At 37.8% G+C, this 22,625-nt stretch overlaps 1 protein-coding gene across 5 annotated transcripts in view; it reads right to left on the bottom strand.

Moving 5' to 3' along the window:
• The window catches only part of LOC110454109 (poly [ADP-ribose] polymerase 14-like), a 28,873-nt gene that overhangs the window by 5,056 nt on the left and 1,192 nt on the right, over positions 1 to 22,625 (bottom strand). For 4 of the 5 annotated variants that reach the window (XR_002463340.1, XR_002463342.1, XR_002463341.1 and 1 more), the window contains exons 2-11: positions 21,994 to 22,041; positions 20,895 to 21,052; positions 18,317 to 18,538; positions 17,862 to 18,077; positions 16,496 to 16,565; positions 13,480 to 13,568; positions 11,157 to 11,393; positions 9,634 to 9,864; positions 9,149 to 9,185; positions 6,908 to 7,633 (exon numbers count right to left, since the gene is read on the bottom strand). Coding sequence is in view for 2 of the 5 variants with exons in the window: in XM_021503475.1 (XP_021359150.1) it covers positions 6,908 to 7,633; positions 9,149 to 9,185; positions 9,634 to 9,864; positions 11,157 to 11,393; positions 13,480 to 13,568; positions 16,496 to 16,565; positions 17,862 to 18,077; positions 18,317 to 18,538; positions 20,895 to 21,052; positions 21,994 to 22,006 (1,999 nt within the window). In the remaining 3 variants the exon portion in view is untranslated. The remainder of the gene's footprint in view (positions 1 to 6,907; positions 7,634 to 9,148; positions 9,186 to 9,633; positions 9,865 to 11,156; positions 11,394 to 13,479; positions 13,569 to 16,495; positions 16,566 to 17,861; positions 18,078 to 18,316; positions 18,539 to 20,894; positions 21,053 to 21,993; positions 22,042 to 22,625) is intronic. The other variant, XM_021503476.1, reaches the window with a different exon arrangement.

Here is a 22,625-nt window from a genome sequence, read left to right as displayed (position 1 = left end):
AAAGATTTAGGTTTGTGGAGATAGTAGAGAAGATACTGATTGGACTAAAGGTAGATATTAAGGTTTGTGGAGATAGGGGAGAAGACACTGATTGGACTAAAGGAAGAGATTTAGGTTTATGGAGATAGTAGAGAAGACACTGATTGGACTAAAGGTAGAGATTTTGGTTTGTGGATATAGGAGAGAAGACACTGATTGGACTAAAGGTAGAGATTTAGGTTCGTGGAGATAGTAGAGAAGACACTGATTGGACTAAAGGTAGAGATTTAGGGTTGTGGAGATAGGAGAGAAGACACTGGTTGGATTAAAGGTAGAGATTTTGGTTTGTGGAGATAGGAGAGAAGACACTGATTGGACTTAAGATAGATATTAAGGTTTGTGGAGATAGGAGAGAAGACACGGGTTGGGCTAAAGGTAGATATTTAGGTTTGTGGAGATAGGAGAGAAGACCCTGATTGGACTAAAGGTAGAGATTTAGGTTTGTGGAGATCGGAGAGAAGACACTGATTGGACTAAAGGTAGAGATCTAGGTTTGTGGAGATAGTAGAGAAGACACTGGTTGGACTAAAGGTAGATATTTAGGTTTGTGTAGATAGGAGAGAAGACACTGATTGGACTAAAGGTAGCGATCTGGGGTTGTAGTAGAGATAGGAGAGAAGACACTGATTGGACTAAATGTAGAGATCTGGGTTTGTAGTAGAGATAGGAGAGAAGACACTGGTTGGACTAAAGGTAGAAATTTTGGTTTGTGGAGATAGGAGAGAAGACACTGATTTGACTAAAGGTAGAGATTTAGGTTTGTGGAGATCGGAGAGAAGACACTGATTGGACTAAAGGTAGAGATTTAGGGTTGTGGAGATAGGAGAGAAGACACTGGTTGGATTAAAGGTAGATATTAAGTTTTGTGGAGATAGGAGAGAAGACACTGGTTGGATTAAAGGTAGATATTAAGGTTTGTGGAGATAGGGGAGAAGACACTGATTGGACTAAAGGTAGAGATTTAGGTTGGTGGAGATAGGAGAGAAGACACTGGTTGGACTAAAGGTAGCTATCTGGGTTTGTAGTAGAGGTAGGAGAGAGGACACTGATTGGACTAAAGGTAGCTATCTGGGTTTGTAGTAGAGGTAGGAGAGAAGACACTGCTTGGACTAAAGGTAGCTATCTGGGTTTGTAGTAGAGGTAGGGGAGAAGACACTGATTGGACTAAAGGTAGAGATTTAGGATTGTGGAGATAGTAGAGAAGACACTGATTGGGCTAAAGGTAGATATTTAGGTTTGTGGAGATAGGAGAGAAGACCCTGATTGGACTAAAGGTAGAGATTTAGGTTTGTAGTAGAGATAGGAGAGAAGACACTGGTTGGACTAAAGGTAGCTATCTGGGTTTGTAGTAGAGGTAGGAGAGAGGACACTGATTGGACTAAAGGTAGAGATTTAGGTTTGTGGAGATAGTAGAGAAGACACTGATTGGACTAAAGGTAGATATTAAGGTTCGTGGAGATAGGAGAGAAGACACTGATTGGACTAAAGGTAGTGATCTGGGTTTGTAGTAGAGATAGGAGATAAGAAACTGATTGGACTAAAGGTAGAGATTTAGGTTTGTTGAGATAGGAGAGAAGACACTGATTGGATTAAAGGTAGAGATTTAGGTTTGTGGAGATAGGAGAGAAGACACTGATTGGACTAAAGGTAGAGATTTAGGTTTGTGGAGATAGGAGAGAAGACACTGGTTGGACTAAAGGTAGAGATTTAGGTTTGTGGAGATAGGAGAGAAGACACTGATTGGACTAAAGGTAGAGATTTAGGTTTGAAGAGATAGGAGAGAAGACACTGGTTGGACTAAAGGCAGAGATTTAGGTTTGTAGAGATAGGAGAGAAGACACTGGTTGGACTAAAGGTAGAGATTTAGGTTGGTGGAGATAGGAGAGAAGACACTGATTGGACTAAAGGCAGAGATCTGGGTTTGTTGTAGTGATAGAGGAGAAGACACTGATTTGACTAATGGTAGCGATCTGGGTTTGTAGTAGAAATAGGAGAGAAGACACTGACTGGACTAAAGGTAGAGATTTAGGTTTGTGGCGATAGGAGAGAAGACACTGGTTGGACTAAAGGCAGAGATCTGGGATTGTTGTAGAGATAGAGGAGAAGACACTGATTTGACTAATGGTAGCGATCTGGGTTTGTAGTAGAAATAGGAGAGAAGACACTGACTGGACTAAAGGTAGAGATTTAGGTTTGTGGCGATAGGAGAGAAGACACTGGTTGGACTAAAGGCAGAGATCTGGGTTTGTTGTAGTGATAGAGGAGAAGACACTGATTTGACTAAAGGTAGCGATCTGGGTTTGTAGTAGAAATAGGAGAGAAGACACTGATTGGACTAAAGGTAGAGATTTAGGTTTGTGGAGATAGGAGAGAAGACACTGATTGGACTAAAGGAAGCTATTTGGGTTTGTAGTAGAGATAGGAGAGAAGACACTGGTTGGACTAGAGGTAGCGATCTGGGTTTGTTGTAGTGATATAGGAGAAGACACTGATTTGACTAAAGGTCGCGATCTGGGTTTGTAGTAGAGATAGGAGAGAAGACACTGGTTGGACTAAAGGTAGCGATCTGGGTTTGTTGTAGTGATAGAGGAGAAGATACTGATTGGACTAAAGGAAGCTATCTGGGTTTGTAGTAGAGATAGGAGAGAAGACACTGGTTGGACTAAAGGTAGCTATCTGGGTTTGTAGTAGAGGTAGAAGAGAAGACACTCAGATTGGACTAAAGGTAAAGATCTGGGTTTGTAGAAGACAAGAGGCCCAAGGGCCTTAGCGGTCACCTGAGTTATATCATAGGTACTGGTAGCTTTATTTTATTGTTTAGATGTGATGTGGAAATCAGCATGTAAACTAAGTGAAATACAATACTTGTCATGTCATCAAAGGATAAGAATTTTAAAATATTTGTAAATGTTCCCTTTGGGGCCCCGCTCTAACCTCTGGGGATGGGGTAGGAATTCCAAGTTTACAATTTGATACCTTCATCCACCAAAGATGATTCTGACCAAGTAAAAATAATTTCCAACAGAAAATTGTCAAAATATACCCAAAAGTGTCGTTTCCCTATATAAACTATAGTAAACTTTACCCCCTCCCCAAGGGAGACCGGATAGCTCGGGGGTCCTGAAATTTACAATTTAAATAAAGCCCCTGATGATCTTTCCATCCATGCAGAGAAAATGACTGTAATACCTCTGAGTCTGGAGAAGAGAATTTTTGAAATATTGGTTAATTTTCCCTTTTGGGCCCCGCCCTGGCCCCTAGGGTTGGGGTAGGAATCCCAATTTTACAATTTGGTAGCCTCATCTACCAAGGATGGTTCTGACCAAGTTTGAAAAAATTACATCCACTGGTTCTTGAGAAGAAGTTGATAATGTACAAGTTTATGCACGACGCACGACGGACGACGATAGACGGAAAGCGATTGGAATAGGTCACTTGAGCAAAGCTCAGGTATAAACTATAGTAAACTTTACCCCCTCCCCAAGGGAGAACGGATAGTTTGGGGGTCCTGAAATTTACAATTTAAATAAAGCCCCTGGTGATCTTTCTATCCATGCAGAGAAAATGACTGTAATACCTCTGAGTCTGGAGAAGAAGATTTTGAAATATTGGTTAATTTTCCCTTTTGGGCCCTGCCCTGGCCCTTAGGGTTGGGGTATGAATCCCAATTTTACAATTTGGTAGCCTCATCTACCAAGGATGATTCTGACCAAGTTTGAAAAAATTCCATCCACTGGTTCGTGAGAAGAAGTTGATAATGTAAAAGATTATGCACGACGCACGACGGACGACGATAGACGGAAAGCGATTGGAATAGGCCACTTGAGCAAAGCTCAGGTATAAACTATAGTAAACTTAACCCCCTCCCCAAGGGAGAACGGATAGCTCGGGGGGCCTGAAATTTACAATTTAAATAAAGCCCCTGATGATCTTTCCATCCATGCAGAGAAAATAACTGTAATACCTCTGAGTCTGGAGAAGAAAATTTTTGAAATATTGGTTAATTTTCCCTTTTGGGCCCGGCCCTGGCCCCTCGGGTTGGAGTAAGAATCCCAATTTTACAATTTGGTAGCCTCATCTACCAAGGATGGTTCTGACCAAGTTTGAAAAAATTCCATCCACTGGTTCTTGAGAAGAAGGTGATAATGTAAAAGTTTATGCAAGACGCACGACGGACGACGACAGACGGAAAGCGATTGGAATAGGCCACTTGAGCAAAGCTCAGGTATAAACTATAGTAAACTTCACCCCCTCCCCAAGGGAGAACGGATAGCTCGGGGGGCCTGAAATTTACAATTTAAATAAAGCCCCTGATGATCTTTCCATCCATGCAGAGAAAATGACTGTAATACCTCCGAGTCTGGAGAAGAAGATTTTGAAATATTGGTTAATTTTCCCTTTTGGGCCCCGCCCTGGCCCCTAGGGTTGGGGTAGGAATCCTAATTTTACAATTTAAAACCATCTTCCTCCTCCAAGGATGATTCTGACCAAGTTTGAAAAAATTACATCCACTGGTTCTTGAGAAGAAGTTGTTAATGTAAAAGTTTATGCACGACGCACGACGGACGACGACAGACGGAAAGCGATTGGAATAGGTCACTTGAGCAAAGCTCAGGTGACCTAAAAATAATGAAATGGACCACAAAAATGAATAGACTATATGTGCATGCTAGGTCTAACTAGCAAAAAAGACCTATAAATAGACCTGTGGTATTTCTTACCTTAATCAAATGATTTTATTAATTTTTACAGCAAAAGTGTAAACTTTCGCGGTATTAAGATGTCTGCATTTTTAGTGCTGAGTAAATTACCATGAGAACATCCAAACGTTAGATATATAAGATAAAGGTTTCAGAACTATTGCAATGCAAAAAATTCCACACTGCCATCAGCTTGAAGAGTAACATTGTGAACATTTCCATTAATGAAGTATCTTTTATTTCTAACAATATTATTGACTGCCCGAAAACATATCTCTAACCACTCTCTGTTATTACAGGTGTTATACCAGGCAATTGGTTTTTGCAGATCAGGTGTTTGCATCATGATCCAAGCACTGTCCTTGTTACAAATAATAATTAACTTTAACACTGACAGGTCAGTAAGGGCCCCGTCTTGTGGCAATATATACCCCATAATCATCAAGAAGCAATCTGCTCATATAGTAGCTGAGCTTGACGTTTGACATTTGGACTTCAAAAAGAATCGCAAGGAAGCAAAATATACATTTTACATGTACTATGATGTGAGTCTTGTTTCCTTCCACCTCCATATTTGCTCGGCTAACAGAAATGTAAATACCAGTGCAATTCTTATTTGTTAGCTTTGATTTGTTTTATTTCACCTTATATACCTTCTCCATCAAGAGCCAGGGTCAAAGTCAGAGATCCACTTTGTCTTTGACCTTTGGACCCAAATGACCTTGACCATTAACCCAGTGACCCTGATCTTTTGTCAGTTGACTTATTCTTTAATTCCGACCAACTTTGCTTCTTAATATCATAACAAAATGTTCATCAGTGAAAAATACAAAACTTGACCTTGACCCTTTGGACCCAGTAACCTGGACCTAAGGTCAGTTGACACTGTGTTAAGTTCTGAACAACATTGCTTCATCATGTCATCACAAAATGTTCATCAGAGAAAAGGTACAAAATTTAACCTTCACCTTTGACCCAGTGACCTTCACCTTTGACCCAGTGACCTTGACATTTGGTCAATTGACTCCTTGTTTAATTCTGAGCTACATTGCTTCAAAGTGTCATGGCGAAATGTTCACCAGTGAAAAGATACAAAATTTAACCTTGACCTTTGATCCAATAACCTTGACCTTTGGTCAGTTGACTCCTTGTTTAATTCTGATCAACTTTGCTTCATAATGTCATAAAATGTTCATCAGTGAAAAGATGTAAAATTTGACCTTGAGCTTTGAACCTAATGACCTTGACCTTTGATCTTGACTTCTTACCTGAGTGTGTCTCTTTGTTTATTCCGAACAACTTTGCTACATAATGTCATAGCGAAATGTTCACCAGTGAAAAGCTACAAAATTTGACCTTGACCCCTGACCCGATGACCTTGACCTTTGGTCAGTTGACTCCTTGTTTAATTCTGATCAACTTTGCCTCATAATGTCATAACAAAATGTTCATCAGTGAAAAGATGTAAAATTTGACCTTGACCTTTGACCCTAATGACCTTTACCTTTGACCTTGAATTTTTATCTCAATGAGTATTTTTGTGAACTGAACATCTTGACCAAGTTTCATGTACATCGGTCAATAAATATCAAAGTTATCAGCCAGGAACAAAATTTGTGGACGGACAGACAGACAGACAGCCAGACAGACAGACAGACAGAGTGATTACTATAGGGCACCCGTATCTACGATACGGGGCCCTAATAAATACAAACAGGTAATGTATGTCTCCGTTTATTAGCCAATATTCATCTTGGCTTTGTTCTATTTTGACCTTTGATCTAAAGGGAGGTCATAGTGATCTATATACAGTGTATTGCTGGGTGAAATAGATATATCTTCGAAAGTTTAAAAGTGACAGCAATTTTACTGATAAACATTGCACTTATTGAACCTATACCTTAGTAGAGTTTGTCATATAAACTGTGGGATAAGGAAATTCTGGTGAAGAAACCGAGGCTTTGCATAGGTTCCCAGTCCTATTTCTACAATAGAGACGTATCGAAACGTATAGATATTGAAAAGGATTTTATATTCTGGTAGGTATCATTTAAGGAATGTGTATAGATAAAAGAAATGCTTGCACAAATATCATTGAAAGATTGTATAGGTATTATTATCTTAGGGTCGAATTGAGGCTCGGACTGAAAGGCAAGATTGTGACATACCTGCATACTGGTCAGACTTAGTGGAGCTCTCAGCCGTGTACACCCCCTGGCCAATGACAGTATTTCCAGCCAACCTGTTGTCAAGCCCCTGTGCGGTGATGACTGCTACTCTATCTTCAGGTGTACCATGAAATGTGTAATGCTCGTTAATCTCCGGGTAGATATCCCGCCTGAGGTTAGCATCACACAGCTGTGTTGTTAGTAAAGGCCTTTTTGATCCTGCAGATATTTGCCCCACTGGAGTCAATGGTTTTCCAAATCCAGCAGCCCTGCGAAAGAAATGTGCCCGATTTTGTGCATATTTTTCAAACAGAACTGGATTTTCTATACGCTCAATTTTTGTAACTTGAATATTGCTGTATCCAAGCTGGGACAAACCCTGTGCATCATTTCCATGTCCAAAATGTGCTGCATCCCAGGATTTTTTCACAACATTTTCTATAGATTTGAATGTGCTTCTATCAACAGGTAAATAAACTGCATGGCTGGAAGTGGTAGGAGCGACTGTCAAGTTCCACATCTTAAGGGGTTTACTGTTGTCGTATTTAGTCCAGTAAGATGGAGACACTGGTGATTGCTCGTACATGTAGTTGAAATACGCCTGTGTATCTTTTGGTGGAGGTCCACGCTTCTTTGGTAGTGGTGGTGGAGTTGCTGTGGTTCCTGCAGCAGTAGAAGAAGCTTCAACTTGATGCCTAGGATGGGGTGTTGGAGGAGAAACTGAAGCTGCCAAAATCCATTGAAAAGAAAGTGTTAAATAGAATGTCCAGTTAATGAAAACACAATCCTCAATCTTAAAAGCTTAATAGCTCCCCTGGTATTTTATTATCAATTTTAAACATTCTGAATGCCATACCATTTTACCAAAGGAGTGCAAGAAATGCAAGCTGCAAGAAGGACTTAATCCTTTTGAATGTATAAGGCACCAAGGACATGAGTGTATTGCTCATGCCCAGCAATTTTGTATATTATCATTGGGTGAGGATCTCAACTGTTTTCATGTTACAACCAGGGGGATAGTCCCCAGGGGGGATCTGGACCCCAAGGCCAATCCTGGTAGCATGAATGTTTTCTTCTCTTCATGCTTAGTAATTGTATACAAAGTACTTGGTTATAGGATAGGGATAAAATCCCTCAATTCAAGATTATTTTTTTCCCCTAAAGGACCCCATCCCTCTGGTGTCCTTAGGAAGTGCCTCACCCACCGTTTATATAATATTCAGTCCCATTTGCCCAAAGATGCTCTGGAACAAATTTGGTTGGAAATCCTCCCATTGGTACAGAAGGAGGAGGTTTTTAAAGATTTACATCTTTCTTCCCTATTAGGCCTCTACCCACAGGGGAGGGGAGACCTTTAACTGTGTATACAAAATTGAGAACCCTTCAGCCAAGGATATGATCAAGACCAAATTTGGTCATAATCTACTGAGCCATAACGGACTAGAAGAGTTTTAAAGGAAAGAATAGATGGACGACTGAAAGACAGACAACGGAAGCCATACCACAGCATAAGAACAGAAACAGTGAGGAAAGGGATGGACAAACACTTTTTACAATGTCCTCCATTCACTATCAGGGGATGAAAGCACCTATAAATGAAAACCATCAATCATTTCACCAGTGCAGCTTAAATTACAATGGTTTGAAAAATGTATTCAGACAAATCAGAATGGAGGATCAGATGTCTTATTGGTCAAATAGGTCAAGTTTAAGCGAGTTTCGCGAGGCTATTATTGCATGGCCGATAGCCAACCTCGATCAATAACTACGTAAGTTCAGTACTCAAGTTGTGTGTTCGAACAATCCGAAACGTGTGTAAGCAGGGTTCGAACTATCACTAGACAGAAAATTATTATTTTTATTGTTCAAAAAGTGTGTTTGAACTATCCATCTATTCGAACTGACCGGAGGTTTATAATCCTTATAAATGGTGCTTGATGTCTAGCCGTTACAATAAGTACAGAGGTAAATTAGTACATGTGGACATTTGTGTATCTGTAAATGTTAAACAGATCAGTCTCTGAATATCAACTGTAAGCATTGGTGAATATTGAGTAATTTCCACTACAGTAACAAGATGCCCAGAGGGCCTGTATCGCTCACCTGGATGATTATTCAACCATGGGGAAATATTCACGTTTAATATAAGTATCTGAATCTAGAACAGTAAGTTTATGTGAGTATTGAGTAATTTACACTGCAGTATCTCGAATAAAAAGCCAGTCTGTTTGCAGTACACACCTGATGACATGTAGGGGTCACATGCCTTTTTGAAAGCCTGAAATAGAAGAAAACAAAAACATGATATTTGTTAAAATAAATGAACTTATATAATATGTATGTAAGAATAAGAAACACAAACTTACATCTACAAGTAAGGTACTTGTAAAGGAAACAATACCCACAATTGGGAGTGATCAGAAAGGAAACAATACCCACAATTGGGAGTGATCAGAAAGGAAACAAGACATCACAGATGTCAATATTACCCACAATTGGGAGTGATCAGAAATGATAAGTGTTTAGAATTTCCAGAAAAGGTTGGGGACGAATTTCTGAAATTCTTGGTTTCCATATGAGAACAAAATGTTTTATTAGTGCTTTTTAAGAAGTCTCTACCAGATAGCAATCGACCAATAAGTTAACAGCATTGTACTCATACATCAGGTCGCACTATGATAAATAATATGAGTACACTATGCACCGGATATTTAACAATGATATACCGCTTGTAAAGCTCCAGGTCTGGCTGCTTGGTTGTAGATCACTATTCGGATTTCAGTCAGTGAAGTTTGTGGATTATCATCAGTAAACTCCTTTACACACTTGATCATGCTATCTGCGACCACATCAGCCGGAAACCTCAGACTTCCACTGCCTAGAGTTGGAAAGGCAATGGAATTCACACAGTAGCTGGTGGCTATTTCCAAACAGCCCATCATAAATGCATACAGGTTCTGTAAAACAACGGACACACCATTTCTCATCTTATAACAGAATCTCCTAAGTCTGAATCCTTGAAATTCCAGGGGTTATCTTCACATTCTCTACACCCCTTAATATATACCATGACAAAATTGAAGGCACAAAGTAAGTGATTTGATTGGTTTCAGATAATAAAAACTGACCAATTCATAGGCTGATACCTGTCCTTTAATTATTATAAAGTAGTAACACCTGACTTCAAACCCAATCAATCTTTTTTCAATTGATTTTTCATTAAGTTCTATTGCAAATGGCCCATGAAATGCAAGCTGACTCAAAAACATAAAGCATGAAAATAAAATAAAAGTCTTGAAAGGACTGAGAGTCTTGTACTGTTCACTTAACAGTTATTTAATTCATAAGCTTAATTAGGTAGTATATTGACATGCTATTCTAAGTTCACACTTTTTGAGGCTGATTCCTTCAGTCACAATGTTTAACTTGATCATAACTATTGAGATATACCCCTACTTCTACCTAGCCATTTTCAAGTACATGTATAACTTTTCTGGTAGGAATATTGATTGGTGTGGGCCTGTATAGGAATATTGATTGATGTGGGCCTGTATAGGAATATTGATTGATGTGGGTCTGTATAGGAATATTGATTGGTGTGGGCCTGTATTACTATGGGTCTAAGAATTATTTTTTTAAACTTTTAATCCAATTTGAAATAAAACTTGGGAATCCATATCAGCATGTCAGAAGCCATCACAAAAATGACATTAGAAGTGTGGAGCCACACCATTAACCCATGGAACCATGGCCACCAGTCATTTCTTCACTCGATGTAGGTATATCCCGGTAGTTACTTTTTTATTTAGAAGAAAACTATTTTTCTACTTAATTACTGTTAAATAAATAATATTCCTTAGGAATTCATGAAACATACAAATGCCCAATTTCATGAATTCTTTTATCACTAGGAATATCAAATATATTTTTTATTTATAAAGAAACCAAAACAAATATATTCAAAACGTACGTCGAGGAGAAACAAAATGTATTTCCAGTAGCAGGGCTATATGTTTCTTAACGGTCTCATAGCAGAAGAAGTAGTCATGTGTGCATGAAGGTTCATTGATTTATCAAAAATGAAATAAAAACTTTTCCATTCAAAACACAGGTTTCGCTGGACAGTATGCCAAATGTCCAATAGCTGTACTACTGTGGCTGTTGTCTGTTTGTAAGTGAAAGCTCGAATTTTCAGCAACAAAATATTGAAAAAATAATTCCTTTGACTCTTAACTTGTAATCAACTAACCTCTTTTGCATCTGTATGGTCAGTTTTTGACCAGTCCGGAAGACATCCATGGTAGACATAACTACAAGGTAAGTCATACCCTTTAGTGGTCAGTATCTCTCCAGTTGAGATGCCATTGGGGTAATGTTCAATGCACTCTTCCTGGAGGCCTTGACCCGCGACCTTGAGCAGGGCCTCAGACAGGCCCCCATTTGACAGGTCAAGGTCAAATGGTGCACTATTCACTATAACATCCACCTAAAAATGAAATATAAAACTACTGAAAGATTATAAAACATTACATATTACCAATCTGTTGTGTAATATAACCAACCCATTGTTGTGTTGTATTACCGACTCTTTGATGTGTTGTATTACCCATCCTTTGTTGTGTTGTATTACCGACTCTTAGTTGTGATGTATTACTGACCTGGTGTGGTGTTACATTACCAACCCTTTGTTGTGTTGTATTACCATCTCTTTGTTGTGTTATATTATCGACATGTTGTGGTGTTGTATTACCCATCCTTTGTTGTGTTGTATTATCGACTCTTTGTTGTGTAGTATTACCAACCCTTTGTTGTGTTGTATTACCAACCCTTTGTTGTTTTGTATTACTAACCCACTGTTGTGTTGTATTACCGACTCTTTGTTGAGTTGTATTACCGATCTGTTGTGGTTGTTTATTACCCACCCTTTGTTGTGTTGTATTACCGACCTGTTGCAGTGTTGTATTACCGACCATTTGCAGTGTTGTATTACCCACCCTTTGTTGTGTTGTATTACCCACCCTTTGTTGTGTTGTATAACCGACCTGTTTCGGTGTTGTATTACCGACCATTTGCAGTGTTGTATTACCCACCCTTTGTTGTGTTGTATAACCGACCTGTTGCGGTGTTGTATTACCTACCCTTTGTTGTGTGGTATTACCGACCTGTTGCGGTGTTGTATTACCCACCCTTTGTTGTGTTGTATTACCGACCTGTTTCGGTGTTGTATTACCCACCCTTTGTTATGTTGTATAACCGACCTGTTGGGGTGTTGTATTACCCATCCTTTGTTGTGTTGTATTACCGACCTGTTGCAGTGTTGTATTACCCACCCTTTGTTGTGTTGTATAACCATCTCTTTTTTGAGTTGTATTACCGACCTGTTGTGGTGTTACATTACTAACCCTTTGTTGTGTTGTATTACCATCTCTTTTTTGAGTTGTATTACCAACCTGTTGTGGTGTTACATTACTAACCCTTTGTTGTGTTGTATAACCAACCTGTTGCGGTGTTGTATTACCCACCCTTTGTTGTGCTGTATTACCGACCTGTTGCAGTGTTGTATTACCCACCCTTTGTTGTGTTGTATTACCGACCTGTTGCGGTGTTATATTACTAACCCTTTGTTGTGTTGTATTACCGCCTCTTTGTTGTGTTGTATTGCCAACCTGTTGTGGTGTTGTATTACCCACACTTTTTTGTGTTGTATTACCCACCTGTTGTGGTATTATGTTACCCACCTTCTGTGTATTGTATTACTCACCTGTTGTTGTGATAAATGAATTATTCTTTGTTGTGTTTTATTACCCAACCTTTGTGTTGTATAACCCCCTATCTTTTGTGATATTATCCACCTTTTGTAGTGTTATATTACCAACCCTTTGGTTTGTTATATTACCAACCTGTTGTTGTGTGGTATTATACCACTGTTGTTTAATATTACCCACCTGTTAATGTGTGGTATTATATCACTGTTGTTTAATATTACCCACCTGTTGCTGTGTCATATATACCACTGTTGTGTATTATTACCAACCTGTTGTTTTGTGGTATTATACCACTGTTGTTTAATATTACCCACCTGTTGTTGTGTGGTATTATATCACTGTTGTTTAATATTACCCACCTGTTGTTGTGTGGTATTATACTACTGTTGTTTAATATTACCCACCTGTTGCTGTGTCATATATACCACTGTTGTGTATTATTACGAACCTGTTGTTTTGTGGTGTTATTCCACTGTTGTTTAATATTACCCACCTGTTGTTGTGAGGTATTATACCTGTGTTGTTTAATATTACCCACCTATTGTTGTGTGATATTATACCACTGTTGTTTAATATTACCCACCTGTTGTTGTGTTATATTATACCACTGTTGTTTAATATTACCCACCTGTTGTTGTGTGGTATTATACCACTGTTGTTTAATATTACACACCTGTTGTTGTGTGGTATTATATCACTGTTGTTTAATATTACACACCTGTTGTTGTGTGGTATTATACCACTGTGTTTTGTGGTATTATACCACTGTTGTTTAATATTACCCACCTCTTGTTTTGTATTACCCACCTGTTGTTGTGGTAGTGCCCCCATCACAACATCTACAACAGTTGAACCAATCTGCACAGACACACAGGTGCTAGTACTGTTCCCTGTTGCTGTAACATAGTTTATATAATATATTAGTGGACATCACTTAGTATTAACTGAGGCATAGTACCATTACTATGTGTTACTCAAATTGTGTTTTTTTTCTCTGCCATCTATTCATTAAGGATTGCAGGGTGCTGCAGACTGGTGTAGCTATAACTTAGATACTGTACAGTAGATGATTGATGTACCGATGTTACCTGATGCTGCAGACTGGTGTAGCTATACCCTAGATACTGTACAGTAGATGATTGATGTACCGGCATTACCTGATGCTTCAGACTGGTGTAGCTATAACTTAGATACTGTACAGTAGATGATTGATGTACCGATGTTACCTGATGCTGCAGACTGGTGTAGCTATACCCTAGATACTGTACAGTAGATGATTGATGTACTGGCGTTACCTGATGCTGCAGACTGTTGTAGCTATACCCTAGATACTGTACAGTAAATAATTGATGTACCGATGTTACCTGATGCTGCAGACTGGTGTAGCTATACCCTAGATACTGTACAGTAGATGATTGCTGTACCGACGTTACCTGATGCTTCAGACTGGTGTAGCTATAACCTAGATACTGTACAGTAGATGATTGATGTACCGACGTTACCTGATGCTTCAGACAGGTGTAGCTATACCCTAGATACTGTACAGTAGATAATTGATGTACCGGCGTTACCTGATGCTGCAGACTGGAGTAGCTATACCCTAGATACTGTACAGTAGATGATTGATGTACCCACGTTACCTGATGCTGCAGACTGGTGTAGCTATACCCTAGATACTGTTCAGTAGATGATTGATGTACCGATGTTACCTGATGCTGCAGACTGGTGTAGCTATACCCTAGATAATGTACAGTAGATGATTGATGTACCGGTGTTACCTGATGCTGCAGACTGGTGTAGGTTTACCCTAGATACTTTACAGTAGATGATTGATGTACCGACGTTACCTGATGCTTCAGACAGGTGTAGCTATCCCCTAGATACTGTACAGTAGATGATTGATGTACCCACGTTCCGTGATGCTGCAGACTGGTGTAGCTATACCCTAGATAATGTACAGTAGATGATTGATGTACCGGTGTTACCTGATGCTGCAGACTGGTGTAGATTTACCCTAGATACTTTACAGTAGATGATTGATGTACCGACGTTACCTGATGCTTCCGACAGGTGTAGCTATACCCTAGATACTGTACAGGAGATAATTGATGTACCGGCGTTACCTGATGCTGCAGACTGGGGTAGCTATACCCTAGATACTGTACAGTAGATGATTGATGTACCGGTGTTACCTGATGCTGCAGACTGGTGTAGCTTTACCCTAGATACTTTACAGTAGATGATTGATGTACCGATGTTACCTGATGCTGCAGACTGGTGTAGCTATACCCTAGATACTGTACAGTAGATGATTGATGTACTGACATTACCTGATGCTGCAGACTGGTGTAGCTATACCCTAGATACTGTACAGTTGATGATTGATGTACCGGCGTTACCTGATGCCGCAGACTGGTGTAGCTATAACTTAGATACTGTACAGTAGATGATTGAAGTACCGGCGTTACCTGATGCTGCAGACTGGATTAGCTATACCCTAGATACTGTACAGTAGATGATTGATGTTCTGACATTACCTGATGCTTCAGACTGGTGTAGCTATACCCTAGATACTGTACAGTAGATGATTGATGTACCGACTTTACCTGATGCTTCAGACTGGTGTAGCTATACCCTAGGTACTGTACAGCAGATGATTGATGTACCGACATTACCTGATGCTGCAGACTGGTGTAGCTTTACCCTAGATACTGTACAGTAGATGATTGATGTACCGGTGTTACCTGATGCTTCAGACTGGTGTAGCTTTAACCTAGATACTGTACAGTAGATGATTGATGTACCGGCGTTACCTGATGCTGCAGACTGGTGTAGCTATACCCTAGATACTGTACTGTAGATGATTGATGAACCGGCGTTACCTGATGCTTCAGACTGTTGTAGCTATACCCTAGATACTGTACAGTAGATGATTGATGTACCGAAGTTACCTGATGCTTCAGACTGTTGTAGCTATACTCTAGATACTGTACAGTAAATGATTGATGTACCGGCGTTACCTGATGCTGCAGACTGGTGTAGCTATAGCCTAGATACTGTACAGTAGATGATTGATGTACCGATGTTACCTGATACTTCAGACTGTTGTAGCTTTACCCTAGATACTGTACAGTAGATGATTGATGTACCGACGTTACCTGATGCTTCAGACTGTTGTAGCTATACTCTAGATACTGTACAGTAGATGATTGATGTACCGAAGTTACCTGATGGTTCAGACTGTTGTAGCTATACTCTAGATACTGTACAGTAAATGATTGATGTACCGGCGTTACCTGATGCTGCAGACTGGTGTAGCTATATCCTAGATACTGTACAGTAGATGATTGATGTACCGAAGTTACCTGATGCTTCAGACTGTTGTAGCTATACTCTAGATACTGTACAGTAGATGATTGATGTACCGGCGTTACCTGATGCTGCATTTTTTTCATTTCAACATATTTTATTGACATAGAAGAATGTTACACTGTCAAAAGGATTGGACAACAGGCTTATAGCCTATATAAGTCCTCTCCATTGATGGTAGGTATATGGACATAATGGATTGAATTTATAATAATAAGATTTTGCTTACTGTCAAAAATTAACATTTGTAAATCTAATTAGATATTTACATAATTAAGAGGTTATTATATAAAATATGATGTGGGTGGGGGAAGGGGGATAACTCCCATAGAATAGTGTATTAATTAGATTTGGTCTGCAATATATATTGAGGTACCGACGTTACCTGATGCTTCAGACTGTTGTAGCTATACCCTAGATACTGTACGGTAGATGATTGATGTACCGACGTTACCTGATGCTGCAGACTGTTGACCTGAGGAACTGGATCCAGGATTGTATTTTCTGATTTCTTGAAAAAACACCTTAAAACAAAATAGAACAGAAACATGATTTAACAAAGATAATTACCCACAGCAACATTCACAACTTTAAATGAATCCAATTTATTAAATTAGTAATTTTAATTTCAAGAAGAAACTTAGCTGTTTTCTTTGCATCTCGTTTTACCGTAAAAACCTGTGTTATTGATTTATTTGAAAGTTACCACTCTGGGTCTTAGCATTAAAAAGATATTTCTTATTTTTGATACATTTGAAATAAAACTTTTTGGAATTCACATCAGCATGTCAGGAGCCACACACAAATGGCTTCAGAAGTGTAGAGTCACACCATTAACCCATGGGGCCACCAGTCATTTCTTCACTCGATGTGTAGGACCTGCCTTCATGTTTCATTGTTGTAAGCAAGTTTTTTTGTGGACTTGTGCAAGTCTAGATTTCAAAATTTGTGATTAAATACCTGGTAGTTTACTTTTTTTTGTTTTAAAAAAAACTTCCTATTTACCATTTGGTATGTAAACTTCCATTAAGAAGTCATGAAACATACAACTTTTCTCTTAAAATAATCAAAAATCACTGTGAATCTGTGTGTGACTTAGCGTAAAGTTGTCCAAATCATGAAGAGTAGGCGTTACTTTCGGAAATTTCTGACAGGCAATGCTAGTCATATTGTAATCTATCATATGTGTTTTTTTTTTTATTCTAGATTAAAACCGATATATCTAGACAAAAGAATTACCAATAAAAATAGTAACACTGCTTTTCTACTGAATACACAGGCCCAACCTTATTTTGTTCCATGTCAAGGCGATACCGGAATCGAAAGTAAAAAAATCTATTTTTAGTTACAAGTGTACTGTATGTATGCATCATTACCCGAAATGACTATACCGTAATACAGTGCCATTTCATGATTTATTTTATTACTAAGAATATCAAATAAAATTGGTGTAAAAACCAAAAGTGTATATAATAAATATGTACGTCAAGCAGAAAAAACATATTTCAGCAGTCTTATTACAGAAAAAGTAGTCATACGTGATAATTAATTAATTTATTAAAAAATTAAACGTGTTTTCCATCCAAAAAACAGGTTTCAATGGAAAACAGGTTCATTACTTGGGCTGTTGCCTATTTGTGGGTTAAAGTTAAAATTTTCAGCAAGGCAATCTTGAAAAAAAGTTCCTTTCAAATTTGGAGAATCCTGTAATCTCAATAGAGTCAAAACCTTGACTCTAAAAACTACACAAATCACACAAGTTATATAGTAAGTGATTTAGAAATATGACAACATATGGCTTTATTTCCTTAATAACTCACCTTGTAGGAAGGAAGGTCATATACAGAAAATATGATGGTATCAATTGACGAGGAGCCATGTGTCTGGGTGAATGCTTCTATAGCTGCCAAGGCTGTTTTGGTTACCTCACTGTGTGGGTAACCAAGGTAACCCGTCCCAAGACTGGGAAACACAATGCTTTGGACTTTGAACTTGTCTGCCAGCAATAAACAGTTGGTTATGACCTTCAGCAGACCCTAAAATGGAAAAAAATATATAGAAATGAAGCAAATACAAAATTAAGTCTGAAAATAACTTCTAAATACAAGCACTGTATTCAAAGTGACTCAAACCTGGCCAGAACTGTATAGTAGCTTGTATCTTATCATATATTTCTACCATACCTATATTTCTATTGCACCATGTCTCATAATGAACTATACAATAACCAAACAAAACCTATTCTTAGTTGTGAATTTGACCCCATAGTATTTACCTGTGTGTCTTGATTCCATTTTGTTAGGTACACATGGTAGACCTTACGACACTTCAGATTGCCAGGGACAGAAACTGCCACGTCACCTTCACTGATGTTTGTGCTGTAGTTGTTCTTCAAATCTGCCTGTACATCTGGTCCTGCAGTCTGAGCAAGGGCTTTAGAACCACGACCTCTGGAGAGGTCAAGGTCAGCTGAGGCACAGTTCACAATGACATCTGCCTGTAAAATTGATCACCAGGGAGATACCTTAATTACCATAAAACATCAGACAGAGACAGGAGCTTAATACAATTATCTATCATTTTTTAACAAAGATAATTAACAACTCTTTCCCAAACTTGGCTTGTTAGTTAACTATTATAATTAACAACTCTATCCCCATCTTTGCCTGTTACTTAACCACTATAATTAACAACTCTTTCCTTATCTTGGCCTGCTAGTTAACCACTATAGCTAACAACTCTTTCCCAATCTTGACATGTCAGTTAATCACAATAGTTAACAACTCTTTTCCCCATCTTGGCCTGTTAGTTAACCATTATAATTAACAACTCTTTCCCCATCTTGGCCAGTTAGTTTAACACTATAATAAACAACTCTTTCCACATCTTGACCTGTTACTTAACCACTGAAATAAACAACTCTTTCCCCATCTTAGCCTGTTAGTTAACCATTATTATTAACAACTCTTTCCTATCTTAGCCTGTTAGTTAACTATTATAATTAACAACTCTTTCCCATCCTGGCCTGTTACTTAACCACTGTAATAAACAACTCTTTCCCATCCTGGCCTGTTACTTAACCACAGAAATAAACAACTCTTTCCCATCTTGACCTGTTACTTAACCACAGAAATAAACAACTCTTTCCCCATCTTAGCCTGTTAGTTAATCACAATAATTAACAACTCTTTCCCAATCTTGACATGTCAGTTAATCACAATAATTAACAACTCTTAAACCATCTTAGCCTGTTAGTTAACCATTATGATTAACAACTCTATCCACTTCTTGGCCTGTTACTTAACCACTGAAATAAACAACTCTTTCCCATCTTGACCTGTTTTTTAACCACTGAAATAAACAACTCTTTTCCCTTCTTGGCCTGTTAGTTAACCATAATAATTAACAACTCTTCCCCATCTTGGCCTGTTAGTTAAACACTATAATAAACAACTCTTTCCCCATCTTGGCCTGTTACTTAACCACTGTAATAAACAACTCTTTCCCCATCTTGGCCTGTTACTTAACCACTGTAATTAACAACTCTGTTACTTAAACACTGAAATAAACAACTCTTTTCCATCATGACCTGTTACTTAACCACTGAAATAAACAACTCTTTCCCATCTTGGCCTGTTACTTAACCACTGAAATACACAACTTTTTCCCATCTTGACATGTTACTTAACCACTGAAATAAACAACTCTTTCCCAAACTTAGTCTGTTAGTTACCCATTATAATTAACAACTCTTTCCCATCTTGGTTTGTTACTTAACCACTGAAATGAACAACTATTTACCCATCTTGGCCTGTTAGTTAACCATTATAATTAACAACTCTATCCCCAACTTGGCCTGTTAGTTAACCACTATAATTAACAACTATTTCCCCAACTTGGCCTGTTAGTTAACTATTATAATTAACAACTCTTTCCCATCTTGGTTTGTTACTAAACCACTGAAATTAACAACTATTTACCCATCTTGGCCTGTTAGTTAACCATTATAATTAACAACTCTTTCCCCATCTTGGCCTGTTAGTTAACCACTATAATTAACAACTCTTTCCCCAACTTGGCCTGTTAGTTAACTATTATAATTAACAACTCTTTCCCATCTTGGTTTGTTACTAAGCCACTGAAATAAACAACTATTTACCCATCTTGGCCTGTTAGTTTACCATTACAATTAACAACTCTACCCCCATCTTGGCCTGTTAGTTAAACACTGAAATAAACAACTCTTTCCCATCTTGACCTGTTACTTAACCACTATAATAAACAACTCTTTCCCCATCTTGGCATGTTATTTAACCATTATTATTAACAAATCTTTCCCCATCTTGGCCTGTTAGTGAACCACTATAATTATTAACTCTTTCCCCATCTATGCCCGTTAGTTAACCACGGTAATTAACAACTCTTTCTCCATCTTGGCCTGTTAGTGAACCACTATAATTAACAAATCTTTCCCCATCTTGGCCTATTAGTTAACCACTATAATTATTAACTCTTTCCCCATCTATGCCTGTTAGTTAACCACTGTAATTAACAATGTTTTCGTTACCTGGGCCCATTTGTTAACCATTATAACAACAACTCTTTTCTCTAAATGGACCCAAAAATAAACCATTGAAAAACTTGAAAATGGCCCAAAATGTTGTGCCCAATTACTGCTTGACCACATTATCAGGTACAGGTAACACATAATCTGTCCAGTGTTAAATATTTACTTGACAACCAGCTAGTCTTGCCCAATGTTTCAGATATTGATACTTGAATATAGTATGGAAATTGTTATTGTGATAATTGATTTTCTGTACCAAATATAAGCATTTAACAAGTATTTTTACCTTCTGCTGAGCAAAACTTTCATTTATTACGCTGACTTTAATATTGCCAATTGTCCTGAACTTTCTGGTGGAGCTAGAGTTTGCTGATGACATAGCTTTCCTTACTATCCTGACTGTGACAGGAGTGGTAGATGGCTCATCTGAAGAACTGCTAGCTGCTAACAAAAACAAATATGGATCTACACAAAACACTTTTAATCAAATTTGAAAGTAGAAGAAATTTAAAGATTTTTTTCAGTTCATTATACTTTTGTGTCGTAACGGTTTATAGAAAGTAACGTGATACTTAATCTGTTAATATGTACATCATCCTTCCGTCCCTTAACAATCGGGCTATGGTTGTAATTAAATAACTGCTTCTCTACAGCATATACAGTCTGTATAGATCAAATGAAAATATTCTTGTGAACAATATATGGTTATATGTTTGGAATCCCAATTGTCTCTATGTTCTGACACAGGAAGCCATCAGGGGCCAGGCTGGACACAGGAATCAACCATGGTAGCATGATTATATCTGGTTCTTCATGTCTTAGCGATTCTATATATATACCAGTAGATTTAAGGTGGGAATTCTTACCTCTTTAAAGTAAAGAATGTATGACGGAAAAGATAGTGACAAATAAAACCTTTTAGTGAAATGAAATCTGGAATAAAAATAAGTTTTACTCATCATCACGACAGATTTATTACTCACCTCCTGCAAAACACAACTTGCATGTGATTAAAAATTAGCTTTCAGCCACTACTAATGCAAAAAGACTGACTGGGTTTATTTTCAAATTTAATGACAAATACAAGAAGTACTCTACACATTTCCAGTTTAAAACTAATCACATTCACAATTCAGTCAAAACACAATCATACTGTAAATCTGTTTGCAAAAGGATGTGTGAATAATACAGGGAACAAGCTACTTATCACTTGAGTATGGTTATTTATAGTTTACATACTGTCACTGATAATGTAGTTCATAAGTTACAATACTGTATTTTATAATTTTGATAGCATCCATATGATGATTTATAATTACATGTACGTATACTGTGATTTAGTAATTGCGTTATCGTATATGGTGAGGGCATAAGAGTATACTTACTTGTGTTTCCCATAGCTCTTAAAGATAACAATGGGAACACTTTTAAAACTGAAACAATTATACAATAGAATGATTATGTACAAGACTGATTGATTTATGAATTGATTGATATGGTCAATAACACAATAATTTAACAAGAAAACCACAAGGCGGAACAACGGCCCATCCTATGCCAATCTGACATACTAAAAATACATTTGATGCATTAATTATATATCTAACTGTATGAAAATATGGAAAGGTAAGGTGCAACATTTGTACTGTCACTAATACCCGGGACAGGTGAGACCTATTCCTGAAATGAGGTGAAAGAAGAAAAAATCTTGTATATATTCAACCAACTTAAGCTGAGGGAATATATACACTTCATATATATCCTTTATAACCTTTACAAAAATTATTTGCAATTATAGGAATTGTCTCCCATGTTGTTTATATATATATATGCAGGAATTTGAAGAAAGTCATCAGGATTATGAGGAAAGAAAGAATGACCGATTTTCATGTATTTGTTCACACCATGAAAATGTAAGACATTGAACTTTCCACTTTTTGCCAATAATCCATTCATCTTACACTTTCAAAACCAAAGATATTTCTATATTTCATCAATTACCAAATTTCAAGGGGGG

The sequence above is a fragment of the Mizuhopecten yessoensis genome, unplaced genomic scaffold, assembly GCF_002113885.1.
Source record: "Mizuhopecten yessoensis strain PY_sf001 unplaced genomic scaffold, ASM211388v2 scaffold7669, whole genome shotgun sequence".
Classification (NCBI taxonomy): Eukaryota; Metazoa; Mollusca; class Bivalvia; order Pectinida; family Pectinidae; genus Mizuhopecten; species Mizuhopecten yessoensis.
Note: the sequence above shows the minus strand (reverse complement) of the source record. Positions and strands in the feature narration are given on the sequence as shown.